General features: G+C 41.8%; 1 protein-coding gene across 7 annotated transcripts in view; it reads right to left on the bottom strand.

Annotated features, from left to right (window-relative positions):
• The window catches only part of ctbp1 (C-terminal binding protein 1), a 341,145-nt gene that overhangs the window by 241,639 nt on the left and 76,825 nt on the right, over nucleotides 1-22,681 (bottom strand). The window contains exon 1 of one of the 7 annotated variants that reach the window (XM_048532476.2): nucleotides 11,185-11,284. The exons of 4 other annotated variants lie outside the window; for them this stretch is intronic. Coding sequence is in view for 2 of the 3 variants with exons in the window: in XM_048532530.2 (XP_048388487.1) it covers nucleotides 11,185-11,191 (7 nt within the window). In the remaining variant the exon portion in view is untranslated. Of the gene's footprint in view, nucleotides 1-10,626; nucleotides 10,647-11,184; nucleotides 11,285-22,681 lie in introns of those variants that run through there. 2 more of the 7 variants (XM_048532530.2, XM_048532465.2) reach the window with 2 other exon arrangements.

Here is a 22,681-nt window from a genome sequence, read left to right as displayed (position 1 = left end):
ACAACCCTAGTAGTTATAGACCAGTGAGCTTTACTTCGGTTGTGGGTGAAGTGTTGGAAAAAGGATTATAAACGAGATAGGATTTATACCCAGGTAGAAAGGTATAATTTGATTAGGGATAGTCAACATGGTTTTATGAAACGTAGGTCGTGCCTCACCAACCTGGAGTTCTTTGAGAAGGTGACCAAACCGGTGGATGAGGGTAAAGCAGCTGATGTGGTGTATATGGATTTAAGTAAAGTGTTTGATAAAAGTTCCCCATGGTGGGCTACTGCAGAAAATACAGAGGCATGGGATTGAGGGTGAGTTAGCGGTTTCGATCAGAAATTGGCTAGTTGGATGAAAACAGAGGGCGGTGATTGATGGGAAAACGTTCATCCTGGAGTTCAGTTACTAGTGGTGTACCACAAGGATCTGTTTTGGGGCCACTGCTGTTTGTCATTTTTGTAAATGACCCAGATGAGGGCGTAGAAGGATGGGTTAGTAAATTTGCAGACGACAGTAAAGTCGATGGAGTTGTGGATAGTGAGGAAGGATGTTGCAACTACAGACGGCCATAGACAAGCTGCAGAGATGGGCTGAGAGGTAGCAAATGGAGTTCAATGCGGACAAGTGTGAGGTGATTCACTTTGGAAGGAGTAACCGGAATACACAGTACTGGGCTAACGGTAAGACTCTTGGTAGTGTGGACGAGCAGAGGGATCTCCATGTCCACGTGCAGAGATCCCTGAAGGTTGTCACCCAAGTTGATAAGGTCGTTAAGAAGGCAGGGGTGTGTTAGGTTTTATTGGTAGACGGATTGCGTTTTGGAGCCATGAGGTCACGATGCAGCTGTAGAGAACTCTGGTGTGGCCGCACTTGGGAGTATTGCGTACAGTTCTGGTCACCACATTATAGGAAGGACGTGAAAACATTGGAAAGGGTGCAGAGGAGATTTACCAGGATGTTGCCTGGTATGGAGGGAAGGTCTTACGAGGAAAGGCTGAGGGACTGGAGGCTGTTTTGGTTAGAGAGAAGTAGGTTAAGAGGTGACCTAATAGAGACATACAAGATGGTCAGAGGATTAGATAGGGTGGACAGTGAGAGCCTTTTTCCTTGGATGGTGATGGCTAGCACAAGAGGACACAGCTTTAAATTGAGGGGTAATAGACATAGGACAGATGTCAGAGGTAGGTTGTTTACTCAGAGTAGTAAGGACGTGGAATGCCCTACCTGCCAGAGTAGTAGACTCGCCAACTTTAAGGGCATTTAAGCGGTCACTGGATAAACATATGGACGATAACGGACTAGTGTAGGTTAGATGGACTTCAGATTGTTGCACCGACCTGTGAAACCATCGAGGGCCAAAGGGCCTGTACTGTGGTGTAATGTTCTATTTCTGAAAGCACAATTGGCATTCTCAACTTGATTGCATAGTAATATCAGAGTACAACTCAGGTGAAATAGGACAGGAAGCTTGCAATTATTTGCCTCTGAATTTGTGCGCGCACTCTCTCATTGCAACTCAATTATTTCTCATTACCATCATATCAACATCACAGTAGCATAATTTCCAGACAATCAGTTCTATTCATTAAGATTCCTGCATGGAGAGTAAGGGGCTCGTATTTAGATGACACCTTTCTTGACTTCAGGTTGAGCCAAAAATATTACAATATGGCAGTCAACTTGCACTCTGCAAGTCCATAGACAGTACTGAGGTGACACACCAATAATTCATTCCAGTGACAATAAATTTATCGCTTCAGTTAAAAACTGGCAATAATGGACCTCAAAACTCAAAGAATAAATTGAAAATGCAGGAGAACTTGAGAAATACAGCTCAGTTTTCCACAATTATTCCACAGGGGTGTTAAGAAAGATGCATGCAAGCAGATGAGAAAGATAGTGCTTGCAAAAGCTAAAAAAAAACTTAGACACTGGATTTCGGATACAAGAACAGAAAATAATGCAAACAAAAAAACTCTGCAGGTTTGGCATTGATTGAAGGAGAGTGAGAGAGTGCAGGATCCAAGTTTGCCGACTCTCATGAGAGCTTCATGTGACAAAAAGGGACAGACTTGAAATATTAACTCCACAGATACTGTCAGTCCTGCTGAGAAAGAATGCCTGATGTACCAACAAGAGAGTTTCAAGAAAGGAACATAATCTTGCAAAAGAATCATGAATAGACAAAGCAGAATGTCAGCAATTAAAAAAAGCTTGTACTACAAAAGTAATCTTCAGCAGTGCAAACCACAATTACAGGATGGCCAGGCAAAAAATTAAAAACAGTAAATGGGAGCTTGACAGTCTAATATCACAACACACACATATTGTGTCTGTGCACAAAAAGACAATCCGAATCACAGGAAACCTCATTTGCAACGACACACGTATAGCATTAAACCCGCTAGTTTTCATTTCCTGATACTGTGGTAACATTCAAATTTGTGGATTCTCAGCCCCATGTGCCCTTTTAATTTAATTCAGCCTCAAGGTTACATTTCAGTCCAAGCAAACCTTCATCAATTCAGTCAACTGCTGCTCTAAGATAAAACCTAACTTTACAAACATTGCTCAGTTAGGTCAAAATAAGATCGATCAGATCACCCCACATTTATCATGTTTGCTGCCATTGTCAAAGAAAAAACCCATCATGCCCAGTTAACAGAGTCTGATCAACCTGACTAAAACGTCAAGATTTGTACCAAAATTGGGAGCTGAAACATGCAGCCGGATAAACATTTATACCCTACAGCCAGAATCTCAGTCTCCCTCATCACCAACCCAGGGTACATCATTCTCAGTCAGGGGAGACCCACCAGAAGAAGGAAAGCACAGTGCTGTTCAATTGGGAGTCGTCTGAGCTAGGAACCCTCAATAACAACTCTGGGACCCATGAAATCTCACAGTATCAGGGTAAATATGGCAATAAAATCTCAAGCCAATGATCACCACAACTGCCCCAGAGCTGATGCATCCGCACTCCTCAATACTGAGTGCCATTTGGAGGAAGAAGAGGGAAGCAAAAGGCACAAAAAAAATTGAGTGATGTATGTTAGTGTCCAAAAAAGGGGGAATCAATAACACCATCAGGGTATAAAAGACATACATGCCAGACGTGACCTGTAAGATGGGGAGACAGCCTACAAGGTAGGACATGGTAAGGGCATGGAATTCCCTGCCTAAAACAGTAGTAGATTTGCCAAGTTTAAGGGCATTTAAATGGTCATTGGATAAATATATGGATAATAGTGGAATAGTGTAGGTTAGGTGGGCTTCAGATTGTTGCGTTGACCTGTGAAACCATCAAGGGCCGAAGAGCCTGTACTGCACTGTAGTGTTCTAGATTCTATGCAAGAGAAAAACTTGTCTTCACCCATCACAAATGCAACAACAATCTGAGACAGTGCTGATAAGGGTAACATCTGCATAGCTCTGCAAAGAAAGTCTTCACATGTGGATGTTGTATGGCGTGTGGGCAATTGTCCACACAAAAAAGTGTCAGGCAATGAAGACTGTCAACAAGAGAATTTAACTGTTCTGCCTTCATATATAATGACATTACCATAGCTGAAATCTCCATCAACATCTGGTTCTCACCTTCCGAACCAAATCCAGCAGATTTGAAAACAATTATAGCGGATTGGAAGGTAGAATAAAACAATGAATTACAGACCAGCTAGTCTAAAATTAGGATGAAGAAAATGTCAGAGTCTATTATAAAGAGGTCATAACTGGACACTTAAATCAATGTTAGCTTTTGTATTACCCATCATAGTGATAATTAGTAGTCGACAAAAACTAATGGAATTTCTATAGGATGTAACAAGTACAACAGAGGAGAGACAGCCTGTGGGTGTGAAGTATTTGATAAAATCCTACATTTCATACTATTACGCAAAACCAAATAAAATGGAGTTAACAGTGACAAGGACTGGAGAATTAGTCAGCAGACAGGATAAATGGGTCATTTTCATAGCAGTGAAAAGTGGTGTTACATGAGTTGGTTCTTGGGCCCCAGTTATCCACACTATGGATCAATGATTCATGTGAGGAAGTGTGTGTAACGTTGCAAGTTTGTTGACAGAACTAGATGGAAGGTGAATGGCAAAGAGGACATAACGCTTCAGGATTATTTGGACAAATATAAAGTTGCCCACTTTAGCTGAAAAACCAGAATAACAGAATAATTTAAATGGTGACAGATGCGAAAGATACAGAAGAACCAGTGTCTGCTTGTAAAACTGGCCACTGAAAGCAAGCATGCAGTAGATAGAAAGGCAAATTGTACATTGGCTTCCATGACAAGAATTAAGTGCTCTGACAGTTGTGCAGAGCCTTGGTGAGCCACACTTGGTCTCTGAACCCAAGCAAAACAAAAAAATACACTTGCCATACAGGAAGTACAATGAAGGCTCACCAAATCTCTAAAACGGCATGTTTATAATCAGGAGAGACAGTGGTCAACTGGGTTTGTATTTACTTGGCTGTAGAAGCAGGAGGGGGAAATCTCATTGGTAAGACATTTTGACAGGCCTGAATAGACTGCATGCAATGAAGATATTTGGCCTTTGGGTTGTGGGTGGGGGGTAAAGGGAAGCAAGAACAAGAGGTCGCAGTGTCTACATACATGCTCGGCTATTTCAGACTAAATTTGGGGAGACAATTTCTTCAGAAAGTAGCGAACCTGTGGAATTCTCTACCTCAAATCTGTAGTGAGGAAGTCATGGAATATACTTGAAGAAATAGATTTCTGGAAGCTGAAAGCTGTCAGCTGTCAAGGACTATGGGGGACAGAGCAGCAAAAAAAAAGGTACTGGGATGGAGGAAGTCAGCCAAGATTATGCTGAATAGCAGTGAAAGCTTAATGGACCAGATGGCCTACTACTATTTTCAACATTCCTGCAGACTGACCAGAAATGACGTGTATCAGCTTTATAAACAACGACAAGAACAGGTCAGATGCCAGGAATCCTGTACTAATAAGTCATGTCCTCACCCCAAAGCTTGTCCATCACAATGGACACATCTCCACTTGTCTGGATTACAGCAGTTCCAACAACACTCAAGAATCTCAACACTAAACCGAGAAAAAGCAGCCTATTTGATTGGATAGCACCGATTCATCACTTGCAACATGGACTTTCTTGCTTCCAAGTTGGTTAACTGTCATTACACAGACAGCAGGTGATTCAAAGCAGCTCATCACCACTTTCTCAAGAGCCATTCAAAATGGATAATAAAAGCTAGCCTTGCTTGCAACACCCTGTGCATGAAAAAAAAACCCTGGTCATTTACCACAAGGCAAAAAAGTAAAAGGCCGTAAATTAAAATATTTTCATTGGATGAAAATTGTAACACGTGAAATACACAATACAATTAATATTTCGTAGCCTACGAAGTCAATTGCAGTTTCCTAACTATATCTTTACTCCCATGCAGGTTTCTATAAAAATCAAGAGATTATACCAAATCAAACAAAATCTCTCATTTTGCAGACTCAGACAAAATTTGGAGAATTCTACCTTAAGAGATATCACATTGCGTTTTCTGCGTCAGTTCAGTTAATAGACCTTGCAAATGATGCAAGCATAATATAAATGATATGAATACATCAGATCATTGAGGGACATACACACAAGTAAGACCATGAGAGCAGAATTAGGCCCATCATGGCCCCAGTGTTTCTCAGTGCCATTCTCCTGCCTTCTCCCCATAACCCATGATCCCCTCACTAATCAAAAAGCTATTGCTGCCTTACAGACACTCAATGAATTGGCCTTCGCAGCCTTCTGCGGTCTGCAGTTCAATTAGTTTACCACCCTCTGCCTGAAGAAAGTCCCCCTCATCTCAGTGTAAAAATTCATGCCTTGGCCCCAAGGCTGTGCCCTGGGATCCTGGTCACATCTGCTGGCACAAACACCTTCTCCACATCCACACTCTCCAGGCATCTCAGCATTGTCCAAGTTCCAATCAGATCTCCCACTCATCCTTCTAAACTCCAGCCAGTACATATTCAGAGTCCTCAGCTCCTCCTATAACAAGCCCTTCATTCCCAAGGTAATTCCTGTAAACTTCCTCTGGTTATCCTCCAATGTCAGCTCATACTTCCTTAGATATATAGAGCCAAAACTGCTCTTAACTATTCCAAAAGTGGCCTGATCAGAGCCTCAGCTATACACCTCTGCACGTGTATTCTACCCCTCTTGAAAGGAATTTGCATTTGCCTTCCCAATTGCCAACCAAACCCTCATGTTAACCTTAAGATTCCTGAACAAGGATTTCCAAGTCCCAAGTGCTTTAGATTTCCGAAGCTTTTCCACATTTGGAAGATATTCTATGCCTCTATTCATCCCAAAGTGTGCAACCTCATGCTTTACACGTTGTAGGTCACGAAGTGGCACATGGAATACACTGCTAGCTTGTCCAAGTCCTTTGCAGCTTCCCCACTGCTTCAACACTACTTGTTCCTCCACTTTTGTCTCATCTGAAAACTTAGTGACAAGGCCTTCAGTTCCTTCACCCAGATCATTAATGTATAAATGTGAACAGTTGTGGTCCCAACACCAAACCCCACAGAACTTCACTAGTATCCTGAAAAAGGCCTCTTTATCCCTGCTGTCTTCTGCCAGTCAGCCAATTTTCTATCCAGGCCAGGGCCATGCCCCTAACACCATGGGCCTTAGGCTTAATTAACAGCTAAGTTTCACATTCCAAAGACCTTCTGGAAATCCAAACAGTTGGTCATGCACATTTTCAGTCTCTCTTCTTCTCCTCCTCCTCCTCCTCAAATGCTCAGTCGGCAAAACTAACACTAAACATCAACATAACAGAAACAACCCAAATTTCACCAATTCAATCTGATGAAAAACAAATCTACAAATATGTCAGTCATTAGTTTTCAATGCTTTTTATTACTGTAGTCTTGAAAATAAAATCCTTTAAAAAAGTGAAAACTGCAAAATAATTATCTTGCGACTAAACTCGCAAGTTTTGAGAAGATTTGTAGCTCAGGTTGAGTTTCTGGATGTGAGTTTGCTCGCTGAGCTGGAAGGTTAGTTTTCAGACGTTTCATCACCATTTGAGGTAACATCATTGAGCCTCCGATGAAGCGCTGGTGTTATGTCCCGCTTTCTATTTATCTGTTTAGGTTTCCTTGGGTTGGTGATGTCATTTCCTGTTCTTTTTCTCAGGGGATGGTAGATGGGCTCCAAATCAATGTGTTTGTTGATGGAATTCCGGTTGGAATGCCATGCTCCTGGGAATTCTCGTGCGTGACTCTGTTTGTCTTATCCTAGGATGGATGATTTGTCCCAAAGTGGTGTCCTTCCTCATCTGTATGTAAGGATACGAGTGATAGTGGGTCATGTCATTTTGTGGCTAGTTGCTGTTCATGTATCCTGGTGGCTAGCTTTCTGCCTGTTTGTCTAATGTAACGCATGTCACTGTTCTTGCAAGGTATTTTGTAGATGACGTTCGTTTTGCTTGTTGTTTGTATAGGGTCTTTTAAGTTCATTAGCTGCTGTTTTAGTGTGTTGGTGGGCTACCCTGATGCCAAGTGGTCAGAGTAGTCTGGCAGTCATTTCGGAAATGTCTTTGATGTAGGGGAGAGTGGCTAGGGTTTCTGGGCCTGTTTCTTTTGGTTTGTTGCTGAGAAAAATCGGCAGACTGTGTTCATTCTTTTTGAATATGCTGTATAGGTGATTTTCTTCTGCTCTTTGTAGTTCTTCTGTGCTGCAGTGTTTGGTGGCTCATTGAAATAATGTTCTAATGCAGCTTCATTTGTGGGTGTTGGGATGGTTGCTCCTGTAATTCAGTATTTAGTCCGTATGTGTTGTTTTTCTGTAGACGCTGGTTTGAAGTTCCCCATTGACTGTTCACTCTACTATCACCGGGTATTTACGTCACCAACCCAAGGAAACCTAAAACAGATAAAATAGAAAGCGGGACTAACACCAGCACTTCATTGGAGGCTCACTGATGTTACCTAGAATGGTGACAAAACGTCTGAAAACTAACCTTCCAGCTCAGTGAGCAAATGCAACTAAACTGTCACATCAGTTGAACTATTTAATAAAGGCAGGAATATTTCCAGACTTCATGCTCAATGTGTCATGCTTCACATGTTTAATTTGTTCTGTCCCTTTAAGCTGATCTCTTGACATTAACTACAGTTCACAGATAACAGTGGGTGGGGAAGCTCTCGAAATCCATTTGAACCCAGCCTCACAGGGGGAAAAATCCTCAAGCCCTCCCATAACAACATCTAGTTCTTTCGAAGATTGCTTTACCACCACAAAGCGATCTGACAGTCTAATTCAATTCATTGATCACTCCTGCTTCCAATTTTAAACTTAATTCTTGCTGCATTGAACCAGTATCTCTTCATCTTTTTTTCAGACAGCTCAATTTTGAAAAACAAACAAACACTCTAGAGAGTCACCCTTTCCTTTTCCTTAACAATCCAATTTACCTCTACAAGGCTACTTCTCAAACCCACTTGCATGGTTGAATATAATTTATTTTCTCCCATAACTAAAAGCCTATAAACCATTATGGTGACTCTTATCTATTGCCTTTAGCACTAAAAATCCCTCTTGTGCTTTGATGAGTGATACTAAAAGTAGGATTCGAGGTTTAGTCTGACTAATACATCATTTGTTTCATTACACAGTGTTCACCAAGTAACAGCAATACAGCTCAACATTCTAATGGTCGTGTTGAACGCGACTTTGGATTGTTGGAAAATCTTAGTGTTGCATCTATTTTTGAAAATTCAGTTTACGTCATCATAGAACATAGAAAAGTACTGCACAGTACAGGCCCTTCAGCCCACGATGTTGTGCCATGGAATAATCCTAATCCAAAAATAAGATAACCTAAACCAGATTCCCCTCAATTCACTGCTGTCCAAGTGCATGTCCAGCAGTCGCTTAAATGTCACTAATGACTCCACTTCCACGACTACCACTGGTAAAATATTCCATGCGCTCACAACTCATCCTTAGCTATTTCCACATTATCCAAGGAACCTACGTGTCACGTTGGCTTCTTTTCATGAAATTTGCAGATCTGGAGATTCCTATACATTTCTGATTTTGAACTAGATACAACATATTGCTGTCTTAACTTGACAAAAATCATATGAACAACATGCTTGTTCTAGCATCAATCCTAACTTGGCTCATTTCTGACTGAAGTTTACATGATATATAAAAGAGGACTTGTTGACATGATATTTACAGAAAAAAAAAGTGTCAGCACAGCAGTTGAGCAAGCCAATTTAATTAATGGGGTGCCATTTCCACATGAAGCACATTTGTTTATTAAGCAATGTACTTGTTCTTCGACAAAGTGGAATCTGAAAAGTACAATCAATTTACTGCATATTATTAAACAACACAAGCTTTGCTCCCAAATGTGAATTAAGTTAGACAAGTACTCCCAAGATACTTATTTATTTCAAAACCATTTTACACAAGTAAGTTTAAGAAACTGACTCCCTTGCTGGGCAGATGCAATTTGGGGAATTTACACTGGCATATATCACAGCTTTGAAAAGCCTGAAACCAATCTGTCAAACCTATACTTTCTGGAATTGCACAAATACATTCCAAAATCATACTGATTTTTCCTTCTATCAAATAATACCTTTAAAGAGTGTCTTCTTGATTACTTGCAAAAAATTGCTTGTAAATATAGTACTACACAAAGTTTAATGGAAGACCTTGATTTTATGTGTCAACTGGAAAGACAGACTTAATTTAAACATCTGCATTTCCTTCCTGCCTTATCATCCAAATCAACAGATTCACTAGAAAGTCAGCAATCTTCAAACTTCCAGATACAATTACTGAAGGAGTACATGACAGGGACATTACTTGTCCATTTTTACACAATGGGAAATCTCAATGAATTATATATATTAGGTCAAAAGGAAACTTGATAGCATGCCAAATGGGAGATTTATGATACCTAAACAAAAGCAGAATCAGCAGAATTCAAATTTAAGCAATGACTGTGCTTCCGTATTACAAAAAGGTCAAAAAAGGCACCTAAAAGGAACTATGACACAGTTTATATTGAATAATGTACAATTAGAATAGGTTGGGATTAAGCAGATTTAAACACCAGGGTTATCAAACAAAAAAGCCTGCATGTCAGCACTGCATTCTGTTACCTCAATACAAATCCCTCTGGAAAGACTAAACTCAAATTCAGTCCACTGACTTACTACTGGAATTTATTTAGAATCCAACACAGAAGAATGGGTTTCTAATTGTGACTCCAGAACAGAAACCTTAATTTTTAAAAAAAAGCCATGTGGTAGCTTTGCCTTTAACAGTTGAATTGGATTCGTTCCGTTTCACAGTATATGTCCGACGTCATTCCTAATGGAGTGTATCAGAAATTATGTACATGTATAAATAAAGTATATGTTCAATACATCAAAAATATAGCATGTATAATTTGATTTGATTAGGGAAATAAATAATCTGCATAATTCAATACAGCACTGAACATAAAAACAATTTAAACTGAAGTTAACTCCCACAAAAAAATCAATTCTGCAATATTAGTGTTAACCTGCCAATGATAGGGAAATCTCAGTTAAAAATTTCTTCCGAACAATCACCGTACCGCATCAAACTCAGACAAGTTATGCGTAGTGGAGCATTCTGTTGAAACGTCGCTCTCGCTGATACATACACACACCTAAATCGTCCAGCCTAAAAAGCATCCCATTAGGTTAAACTCGAAGATAAGGCAGTATTCACCACCGGACAAAATGAAAAAAATACTGCCCGGTTACACGATACTGCTGACTTTTAACTTGCAGACTAAAACTAGACACCCTCTTCACAAACACGCACATACACTAAGCTGGGAACACAAGGCTCTTGGGCCTTGTTCTTTTTTAAAAAATGAAACACAAGCCAACACCTACATCCTCTCATTCCCTACACAGCAGAACCAAAATAGGCCAGCAAGCTTTAGCAACCCCACCCAAAAGCTGTTCAAAAGAACAAAATAAATCCACCCATCTCCAAACCAGTGAAACAAATAAGCCTTTCTCTTCACCCCTCCTCCCTTCCACATTCCCAAAAGAAACACAGCTGTTCCTCGCTTACTAGCTACAAATCTCTCTCATGAACACAGACACACACAAAAAGAGAAAGACGAAACGCAGAAACAAACCTTGCATCGCCCACCTTCAGTTTTATACCAAAATTTACTTGCGATTAATAAAAATATGCAGCGGAGGGGGGGGGGGCATGAAACCAATCACTGTGTACGATTGCCTGAAAGAGGCCAATCAGAAGCAACTGTTGTTGGAAACTGTCCAACCATATCATAGCTCATTACTCAGTCAGACGGAGAGGAGGAGGAGGCTGCAGGGGAGGGCAAGGCCCGAAATATAGTTTGGTGGGGAACCAAAACAAAACCTCTCCGGAGCGAGCTAAAACTGTCTTTAGGGACAATGCAGTTTTAAAAAAATATATAAGGAGGGCCAGCTAAATGCTGTAAATGAAACAGGCTACTTGTCAAGAATGGGAGGAGTGGATCTTCACCGAAAACTCCATAAAATGAAACTAGACATGGGCTAGCAGTTGTCACTGTGAGATGTGTGCAGCACACGCGAATCTGATCCGAGATACGAAAAGCCTCCTTTCACAAGATCATATCTGTGTGGACTCAAGACGGTTATACGTACTGCAGTTGTAAACTATATTTTGTATGTATCAGGACTTAAATTCTTCTTTTCAAAAAAATCATGTCTCCATTTTAAATTACAATATTTTACCTAAATTTCAAGTTCCTGGTTGTCTGTTTTACGATTCTAAATCATAACGCTACAGGACACATGTTATGACTAACCCACAAATATTAGGAATGTTGCTACAAAACTATCACATTCACTGTGTGCACACAATACAAAGAAGTCAAAATTTTCAGGTAATTTCCACTGTGTTGATCAGAATTTCAAGTGAGTACAATCTGCATTTTTTAAATTTAGTTCTAATAATGATGAAGCCTCCTAAAAAACAGTGAAACTTCTTTATCCCAAAACCAGACAATGATGTAAAGTACATCATCTTGTTAAAGATGTCAGATATGATTAAAATATTAATGCTGTATAAAAATATCAAAGAACATTTTTCTTAAAATGAAGATTCTGGTACACCTTCAGAACTTATTATCACTGATATGGAAGTAACAGGAAATTAAGAGAATTGGAGAAACCATCCAGGAAATTATTTAATGATGATTTCCTTTTCCTTCTTTTTCCTTGTGTTTTCTTTGAAGATAAAAAGTGGATGATGCATTGGGAAACTGTAGCATTTTCAAGATGCAAGAGTTCAGGTTATTCACATAGCCTTGCTCATCCACATTTATTGTGAATCCAAATGCATCTCCTATGAGATGAGTCCTCCAGCACAGAAACAGACCCTTCAGTCCAAATCGTCCATCCCGACCAGAGCTCAATCTGACCTAGTCCCATTTGCCAGCATTTGGACCACATCCCTCTAAACCCTTCTTATTCATATACTCACCCAGATGCCTCTTGAATGTTGTAATTGCACCTACCTCCACCAATTCCTCTGGCAGCTCATGGATCAACCACTCCATGAAAATAATAGCCATCAGGTCCTTTTGAATCTTTCCCTCTCCACCTAAATCTGTGGCCTCCAAAACATAGAACAGTACACGCCCTTTGGCCCACGATGTTGTGCTGACCTATTATCCTACTAAGATCACAAACAACCCTGTATACCCTACATTTTACTGTCCTCCACTGCCAGCAGTGCATTCCACACACCCACCACTCTCTGTGTGAAGAACCTACCTCTGATATCTCCCCCATACGTTCCTCTAATCACTTTAAAATTATGTCCACTCATTATAGTCATTTCCGCCTTGAGAAAAAGTCTCTGACTATCCAATCTATCTAAGCCTCTCATCATCTTGTACACCTCAAACAAGTCACCTCTCATCCTTCTTTGCTCCTATGAAAAAAGCCCTAGCTCCCTCAATCTTTCCTCAAAAGACCTGCCCTCCAGGCCAGGCAACATCCTGGTACCGTGGCTCAGTGGTTAGCACTGCAGTCTCACAGCGCCAGGGACCCGGGTTTGATTCCAGCCTCGGGTGACTGTCTGTGTGGAGTTTGCACATTCTCCCTGTGTCTGCATGGATTTCCTCTGGGTGCTCTGGTTTCCTCCCACAGTCCAAAGATGTGCAGTCTCGGTGGATTGGCCATGCTAAATTGCCTGTAATGTTTAGGGGTGTGTGGGTTATAGGGGGATGGGTCTGGGTGGGATGCTTCAAGGGGCGGTGTGGACTTGTTGGGCTGAAGGACCTGTTTCCGCACTGTAGGGAATCTAATCTAATCTAAATCTCCTCTGCACCCTCTCTAAAGCTTCCATATCTTTCCTAAAATGAGGTGATCAGAACTGAACACAATATTCCATGTGTAGTCTAACCAAGGTTTTATAGAGCTGCAGCATAAACTCATGGCTCTTAAACTCAATTCCCCTGCCAATGAAAGCCAACACACCATACACCTTCTTTAAACACTATCAATTTGGGTAGCAACTTTGAGGGATCTATGGATGTGGACCCCAAGATCCCTCTGTTCATCCACACTTCCAAGAATCTTGCTATTAACCCTGTATTCTGCATTCAAATTCGACCTTCCAAAATAAATCACTTCACACTTTACACTTTACTTTTCGACTCTCCTACACTTGAAAAAAGACCTTGGCTATTCACCCTGAACATGGTCGTCCTTATTTTATAAACGTCTGTGAAGTCACCCCTCAGCCTCCAGTGCTCCAGGAAAAATAAGTCCCAACCTATTCAGTCTCTCCCTGTTTCCCAGTCCTGGAAACCTGCTTGTAATCATTCCTGCACCCTTTCCAGTTTCACAATATCTTTCCTTTAGAAGGACGACCAGAATTATGTGCATTTTTCTAAAAGCGGCCTCATGATGTCTTGTACAGCCGCAACATGACAGCCCAACTCCCATGTTCAATGTTGTGACCAACGAAGCTAAGCCTGTCAAAAGCCTTCTTCACCACCCTGTCTACATGCAACTCCACTTTCAAAGAACTATGCACCTGCACCCCTAGGTCTCTTTGTTCATTTAAAACAACCTCATTTAGAACAACTACTGTTCTCCTAATGCCAGTCACTGAGACTTTGAACCAAAGAAAGAAGGTCTGATATAGCACTTCTAATTGTCTCATGTATTCCAAAATGCTTCTGAAATAGTAACACTGTAATGTGGGAACCTTCCTCAAGATGCAGAGCAATGAACTGAAATGAACAATGAACTGTGCTGGATAATTCCTCTGAATTGAGAGATAACAAAGTGTGAAGCTGAATGAACACAGCAGGCCAAGCAGCATCTTAGGAGCACAAAAACCCACGTTTCGGGCCTTCTGATGAAGGGTCTAGGCCGGAAACATCATCTTTTGTGCTCCTAAGATGCTGCTTGGCCTGCTGTGTTCATCCAGCTCCACACTTTGTTATCTTGGATTCTCCAGCATCTGCAGTTCCCCTGATCTCAAATTCCTCTAAATTCTAAAGTCTGGCTTGATCGGGTCAATAATACTGAGCCTCGTTATCCTCAGGCAAAACTGTCAACCACTTAAGGATCATGCTGGACTAAGTAAAAAAGTAACCTAGATCTCTTTGTTCAGAAGCAACCTTGACTTAGTGGTGGCACATTTAGAAGGCTGTGGAGTCAGATCCCACTCCAGAAACTTAAACATACAGTCTAGACTGGTATCTGCATGCTATATCAAGAGGGTATGAGAGTGTCAGAGGTGATATCTTCCTTGTTGTTGGTTGGCCCGCTGAGCTGGTTCATTGTTCAGCAGATGTTTCATTACCCTGCTGGGTAACATCATCAGTGCAGCCTCTGATGAAGCGCTGTTGTGTTTTCCCGCCTGTTATTTGAACTCTAGTGTCCGTTGGGCTGGATTACCTCACTTCTGGTTTTCCTTCGGAACGGAGTGTATATGGGGTCGAGCTTGATGTGTTTATTGATGGCTTACTTAGTACAGTATCAGACTTCTAGGAATTCCTGTGCTTGTCACTGTTTTACTTGTCCTGGGATCCTGGTGTTATCCCAATCAAACTAGTGGTTCTCCTTATCCATGTGGATAGAGATGAGTGAGTATTGGTGGTATCTTTTGGTTGCCAATTGATGTTCGCATACCCTTGTGGTTAATTTCCTTCCTGTTTGTCCAATGTAGTCTTTGTCACAGTCTCTGCAGGGAATCTTGTTTATGACATTGGTCCTGTCGATAGTGGGTAGTGGGCCTTTGGGTTGCAAGAGCAGTTGGCAAAGGGTTGATGTGGGTTTCTGTGCTACCCTGGTGCCCAGTGGTCGTAGGAGTCTTGTGGTCAGTTCAGGTGTGTTCCTGATGTAAGGTAACGTGATGAGTGTGTTGGGGCATGTAATATCTTTCTGGTGTCATTTGTGATAATCTTCTGACCCAGTTTTTTTGGAAATCCATTGTTTTTGAATACCTGGAAGAGGTGCTCTTCTTCTCGGTGTAGCTCTGTGCTGCTGCAGTATGTTGTTGCCCGTTTAAATAATGTCCTCACGCAACTTCATTTGTGTGTGTTAGGGTGGTTGCTGTCAAAATTCACTACCTGGTCAATCTGTGTGGCTTTCCTGTTTACCTTTGTTAGGAATTCCCCATTTGTCCACCATGATGTCCAGGAATAGAATGATATCTTTCATATGTAATACAATAAAGGCCTTATCTGCCTTCTTGGTGGGCATAAAAGATCCTACTGCAGAGATTTCTTTCAGTGTTCTGGGTAATATTTATCGCCTGAAAGCCATTGGCCAATTTCTGATTTGTACTGATTTGATCGGTCTCTCACTGTATGCTTGGTAAAAACAAATGCCATCTTTACCACCCCATAAGTGTCTCAGGTTTTCTCCATTTGTACCTTAACTGCCTACTACTCAGTTTGTATCTTCTTGGATTCTCGCAGCATATCCGCCTTGTCTTGCCTTTTTGAGCTTTGTTGCCTCATTAAGAACTTAAAAGGCTTTACAAAGTTAATGTCTTGCCTTGCCTTTGAGTGCACACACAAAGCCAGGCAGCTTGTCGTGGTTGTCAGTAGTTATCAGTCAATGGGATGGAGAAATTGCTTTACAGCACCATGCTCCATCAGTGTCACTTCTACAGCATATGCCAGCAACTTATGCAACAAACACACTGAATATATTTCAGCCAAATAGCCATGGCTCAAAGTCAAAGGGCAGTCATCCTCTATCAAGTCATTACTCATATCACAACGAACCTGTCCTGTTCCTGATATTCCTCACATAGGTTCATTAAAACAGTGACCAATGGAACCACATGGCAGAGGTTATTTTTTTTCCTTTATTATTCACAGATGAGGACGCCACTGGCAAGGAAGAATTTATTGCCCTTCCCTAATTGTCCAGAGGGCAGTTAAGAGTCAACTACATTGCTGTGGGAGTAGAATCAGATGTAGACCAGACCAGGTAAGGATGGCAGTTTCCTTCCCTAAAGGACATTAGTGAACCTGATGGGTTTTTCCGACAATTGACACTGGATTCATGGTCATCATTAGATTCTTAATTCCAGATATCTTTTGGATTCAGATTCCATCATCTGCCACAGCAGGATTCAAACCCAGGTCCCCAGAACATTATTTGGGTCACTCAATGAACAGTCCAGTGACAATACCACTAGGACATCTTCTCCTCAGCTGTTATGGTGGCCGTGGTGCAAAGAAGGTGCAGAGAAATAGAAGAGGAACAAATATGCCAGCAAGTCCTAGACTAGCAGCAACATTAGTCGCTGCTAAACAGCCTCCACAGGAAAAAGTTCCAGCTGATGAGCTCCTCAAGATTCAAAGAAGATACAAGAGGCCCAGAGTCTATTATCCTCAAAGCCTTTTTCTCTCAATAAGCAGGGCACAGTGTCAGCACACATGGAGGATATCCTGGGAAACTGTCACAAAACTATGCCAATGGCTACAGCAGGATTGCAATCTCAAGGAATGAGCAGTCATCCTATCCAAGTGGCAATTAAGGTGACAACTACACCAGACTTTTATGCAACTTGCTACTTCCATTGTTCCACAGCAGGACCTGTGTAAGATCTCTCAGTCCTTGAACCACAAATATATCAAAACTGTTATGGATGCAATTTGCTTCAGATCACACTGCTCAATCTCATTTCCTTGGAATGAGTTCATTACTGCTGTCCAGGCAATAGGCTCTGCCAAAATAGCTGGCTTCTTCCAGCTGCAGGACACTGTAGACTAGACATATGTTGCATTGAGAGTGCCATATCATAATGCAGCTGACTTCATAAATAGAAAACGGTTCCATTTGGTCAATATATATGTCATCGGTGATCATCGAGTTTCAAATCTTACAGGTCTGCTGCAGGAACCTTGGGAGCTGCCATGATGCTTGTGTCCTTCAGACCTCTTGTATTCCTGCTGCATTTCGAGGGCTGAAAGCACTGCAAGGATGATTACTGGTAGACAAGTACTAGCCTCTGCAACCATGGCTGATGAGTCCAACATGTAATCCCCTGATTGAGGTCATGGAGACACAATGCAACCCAGTCGTTTACCAGTGCTATATTGGACCAGGCAAGTGGCCTCCTGAAGATGATGTTCTGATGCTTGCATGTTGTTCCTTGCACATTCAATGGAGGCAAAGAGGTGTGATGTACACTGTGGAACTGGGAGAGAGAAGCTGTTCTGAGGAAGGGTCACCCAACCCGAAATGTTAACTCTACCAGACCTGCTAAGCATTTTCAGCAGCTTTGTTTTTGTTCCTGATTTACAGCATCTGCAATGCCATCAGTTTTTATTTAGTCTTCCAAGGAGCAGGACGAGGACATCGAACAGGAAGAGTATCATGTCAAGTTATGATAAAGCGCTGCAAAGTCAGATGCAGCAAGCCAAACAAGATTTAATTGAATACCCTTTGTAGTGGATGTGAAACGCTGAGATCTGAAGAAGAGTCATTGGATTAAAATGTTTAATTGGTTTCTTGCTCAACAGGTACTGCCAGACTTGCCAAGTTTCTACAGCATTTTCTGCGTTTGTTTCATATTTTCAGGATCTGCTGTATTTTGCTTTAATCCAATAGATTTGAGTTGACTAAGTAATCATTTACTGGTTAAATGTACGCTATTGTTCAAAAGGCAAGCAGCCTGCTTGTTCCTAAACGTAAATGCAGTTCTTTTTGTTTTCTTTGCTTATCCTGTTGTTCATCAAAAATTAACATTCTGAACTATTTGAAGACATTCCAATACGTGAGGCTGCCTCATTGAAAAATGGCATCTTGTCACATGCTGGGTATGAGCGAAAGATTAGCAATCCTTCAGACAGAGATCTAACATGGTATAATTAGACAGGATGCACATGCTGTCTGATTTTTGTAGCTGCAGTTACAATAACAGTTGATCAGGCAGCATAAAGTGGCAATACATTCAGCAGTATCAGTTTCTACTTGCAATTAAATGTCACCAATGTCACCTGTGTGCCCTCAGAAGCTGCTAAATATTGTTTCCATTCCAGAATGTGTACAGTAAAAACTATTCATGACCAGCATTGATTGGTGCACAGCTGAGCCTTAATATCATAGGGTGGCTGAAATACTGACAAGTCCTGGAAGCAGCATGTACTTCTGTTATTGGTGAACACAAGAGAGCATGAGAGAGTATATGGTGCATACCTGATATGCTAATCAATAGACAAGCACACGAGCTAGCTCCCTCGAGCTTATGGGAGAAACTCTCCTTGAAAGTTCCTGAAAATTACACTCTTCCTTTCATTATCGTTGATATTTACTTGCATGACTTTTAAAAAAAAACAACATTCTGAAGAAGGGTGCCAATCTGAAATGTCAACTTTCCCACTCCTTTGTTGCTGCCTGGCCTGCTGTGTTCCTCCAGCTCCACACTGTGTTATACCTGAAATTAATTTCTGCATGGAATTTTCTTTATGGGTAATAAAATGAAAATATTTTCAGCCCTTGACTTATCATGCATTTATCTGTGTAACCTTTTAAGACCATAAGACATAGGAGTGGACGTAAGGCCATTCGGCCCATCAAGTCCACTCCGCCATTTAAATCATGGCTGATGGGCATTTCAACTCCACTTCCCTGCACTCTCCCCATAGCCCTTGATTCCTTCTGAGATCAAGAATTTGTCGATCTCTGTCTTGAAGGCATCCAACGTCCCAGCCTCCACTGCACTCCGTGGCAATGAATTCCACAAATATCTGCACTTAGTATGAATTAAAATACAGAAATGAGGTTAATGTATTCCACTAACAATAGGAATTAAATATTGATAGCAGTCTCAGAATTAAAGGGCACAAATTTAAGACTGAGATAAGGAGGGATTTCTTCTCTAAGAAAGTTGAGAGTCTTTGGAACTCCTTGCCAGAGAGAGCTGTGGGGACAGAGTCCTTGTGTATGTTTAAGGCTGAAACAGATAGATTCTTGATTAGTAGTGTTGTGGAGAAAAGTCAGGAACGTGGATATAAGTACTATTGCATCAGCCATGATCCTACTGAAAGGTGAAGCAGGTTCAAGTGGCCAAGTGGCCCAGTCCTGTTTTTAATTCCAATGGTGTAGTTTGTGTAAGAAATAGACTTCTTCAGCAGATAGTATGTTTAGAAATATAACCAAATAAAAACACCTCAATACCCAGGTGTATCAGCATCCATCCATGTATGAAAGATGTAGGACATGCAGCAGTCTGTTCAATTTAAATGGGTGGTCTTCATATGGTCCACCTTTGCTGATGGTTGAACAGGCCATACCTTGAAAGACAGATTCTATCACAAGTGAGGCAAATGAAGCGACTGTTATGTGTTGTTATTTTCAGACCTGGGTTGCAAAGCCACTGGAGTTATTAGTTATCGTGCTGCTGTATGCCAACCCACAGAAAGTCACTCAGTTCCTGATCTCATTACAGCCTTGGTTCAAACATGGACAAAAGAGCTGAATTTGAGAGATGAGGTGAGAGTGACAGCCCTTGATATCAAGGTTCCATTCACCGAGTGTGGCATCAAGGAACCCTAGCAAAACTGGAATCAAATGATATCGGGGGCAAACGCACTAGTGGTTGGACTCATACCTGACACCTAGGAAGATGGAACAAAAACAAAGTTGCTGGAAAAGCTCAGCAGGTCTGGCAGCATCTGTGGAGGAGAAAACAGAGTTAACATTTCGGGTCCAGTGACGCTCAGAACCAATGATGGCTGGGAAAACATCAGTTTATACGCAGAAAATAGGGAGGAGGGTGGGGTGGGGAGTAAATGATAGGATAGAGCCCAAAGAGAGAGAAAGACAGTTGGACAGACAAAGGAGTTACTAACGATCAGGCTGGGAGATTGAATAGTTGTTAATGGGGACTGTTAGTGACTAACAACAGGAGGTGCGTAGTGGCAGGCTATGTGGTAACAAGGCCTGGTGTGTGGGGTGGGCCCTGGGACATGTGGGAGATTAGGCCCTAAAATTATTGAACTTAATATTGAGTCCGGAGGGCTGTAGGGACCCAAGTAGAAAATGAGATGTTGTTCCTCCAGCTTGCACTGGGCTTCACTGGAACACTGTAGCAAGCCATAGATAGAGATATTGGCCAGGGAGCAAGGTGGTGCATTGAAGTGGCAGGCAACAGGTAGTTCAGGGTCTTTCTTGCGAGCAGAACGTAGATGTTCTGTGAAGCAGTCGCCAAGTCTACGCTTCATTTCCCCAATGTAGAGGAGACCACATTGTGAGCAGCAAATGCAGTAGACTTGATTCTTGGAAGTGCAAGTGAAGTGTTGCTTCACCTGCAAGGTATGTTTGGGTCCTTGGATGCTAGGGAGGGAGGAGGTAAATGGGCAGGTGTTGCACTTCGCCAATTACAGGGGAAGGTGCCGAAGGGCTGTGGGGAGGTGTTGGGGGTGAAGGAGGTATGAACCAGGGTGTCCCAGAGGGAACAGTCCCTGTGGAAGGCAGACAAGGGAGTAGAGGGGAATATGTGGTTGCTGGTGGCATCTTGCTGGAGGTGGCAGAAATGGCATCTGATGATCTTCTGGATGTGGATGCTGCTGGGATGGTAGGTGAGGATAAGGTGGATCCTGTCAACAACGGAGCTGGGGAATCCTCAGTTGAGGAAGAATGTGGAACATGACCCCACCATGGCACATCAGACCATTGTATCCACTACGGCTATGGATCTTATTTCATCCGGTGATCTCCCCCCATCTGCTTCCAAGCTAATAGTCCCCCAACCCCACACAGCTCATTTCTACCTCCTGCCAAAAATCCACAAACAGGATTGTCCAGGTAAACCCAATGTTTTAGCCTGCTCATGCCCCACAGAACTCATTTCTTCCTACGTAGACTCAGTCCTCTCCCTCCGGTTCAATCCCTACCCACATACATCCATGATTCATCTGACGCTTTACGTCAGTTTCAAAGCTTTCAGTTTACGGGCTCCAGCCACCTCTTCTTTACCATGGATGTGCAATCCCTTTACACATCCATTCCCCACCAGGAGGGTCTTAGGGCTCTCTGCTTCTTCCTGGAGCAAAGACCTGAACCATCCCCACCACCACCACCCTCCTCTACTTGGCCAAGCTCGTCCTCACGCTCAACAACTTCTCTTTCAACTCCTCTCCTGTCATAAGTCGTTTGGTGTTTGTTTATACAGTATTTCTTTTATATGCTTGGTTGATTTGACTACTGTCAGGTCATGCAGTGTTTCAGCTGTTTGGCTTATATTGAACATAACGTAGGTTTGATTTTTTTTGCAATAATAGATTTCATCTCAACTGAGTGGTCTCAGATCAGTCCTTGTACCAGTCCCTGTTGTAACTTCTCCCTGATGATTCTGCTGCTTCATAGATGGAGTTTAGCGAAATCTAAGTTTCATCAGTATCGATATCAATGCTTCCTCGTAAACTATTGTTGCAGAGCAATTGTTCTGCTGACATTGCAAAGTCCTATTATTTGGTATCATATTGTATTTGCTAGCAAGAGAATGGCTCATGAAAGAACGTGCACTGTGATATGTCAAAAAGGCACCTACATGTATGTTGTTGCTGCAACTTTCAGGATGAAAGTGGTTGGCAGTTCAGGGCCAGTGAGACAGAGTGACTAATTTTATCCCAAATCACCCAATTTTGTGCTCCTGAGATGCTGCTGGGCCTACTGTGTTCATCCAGCCTCACATTTTATTATCTTGGATTCTCCAGCATCTGCAGTTCCCATTATCATTTATGTAATATCTCCAACATAGTAAGATCATACTGAACTGAAAAAGACAGACTATCTCAAGTAACCAAAGGTTTCAACAAAAATGCAGATTTAAGAATTGTTTTAAAAGAGGAAAGTAATGAAGAGAGGAAAACGCTTTGGGAAGGGGGCTTCTTGAGGCCTTGGCAACTGGTGCAGCAATGTTTAAAAGACCAGAATTAAAAGGTCAGAAGTCACACAACATAAGGGAATAGTCCAACATGTTTGTTTGAAATCACAATCTTTTGAAGCGCTGCTCCTTTCGTCAGGTGAAGTGAAGAGAGGCACACAGGCACAGAATTTATAGGCAGACAGATCAAAAGATCATACAATTGGTGTGGGTGGAGTGTCAACAGGCTGAATAACAATGCTGTGCAGGTG

The sequence above is a fragment of the Stegostoma tigrinum genome, chromosome 1 (assembly GCF_030684315.1).
Source record: "Stegostoma tigrinum isolate sSteTig4 chromosome 1, sSteTig4.hap1, whole genome shotgun sequence".
NCBI classification, from domain to species: domain Eukaryota; kingdom Metazoa; phylum Chordata; class Chondrichthyes; order Orectolobiformes; family Stegostomatidae; genus Stegostoma; species Stegostoma tigrinum.
Note: the sequence above shows the minus strand (reverse complement) of the source record. Positions and strands in the feature narration are given on the sequence as shown.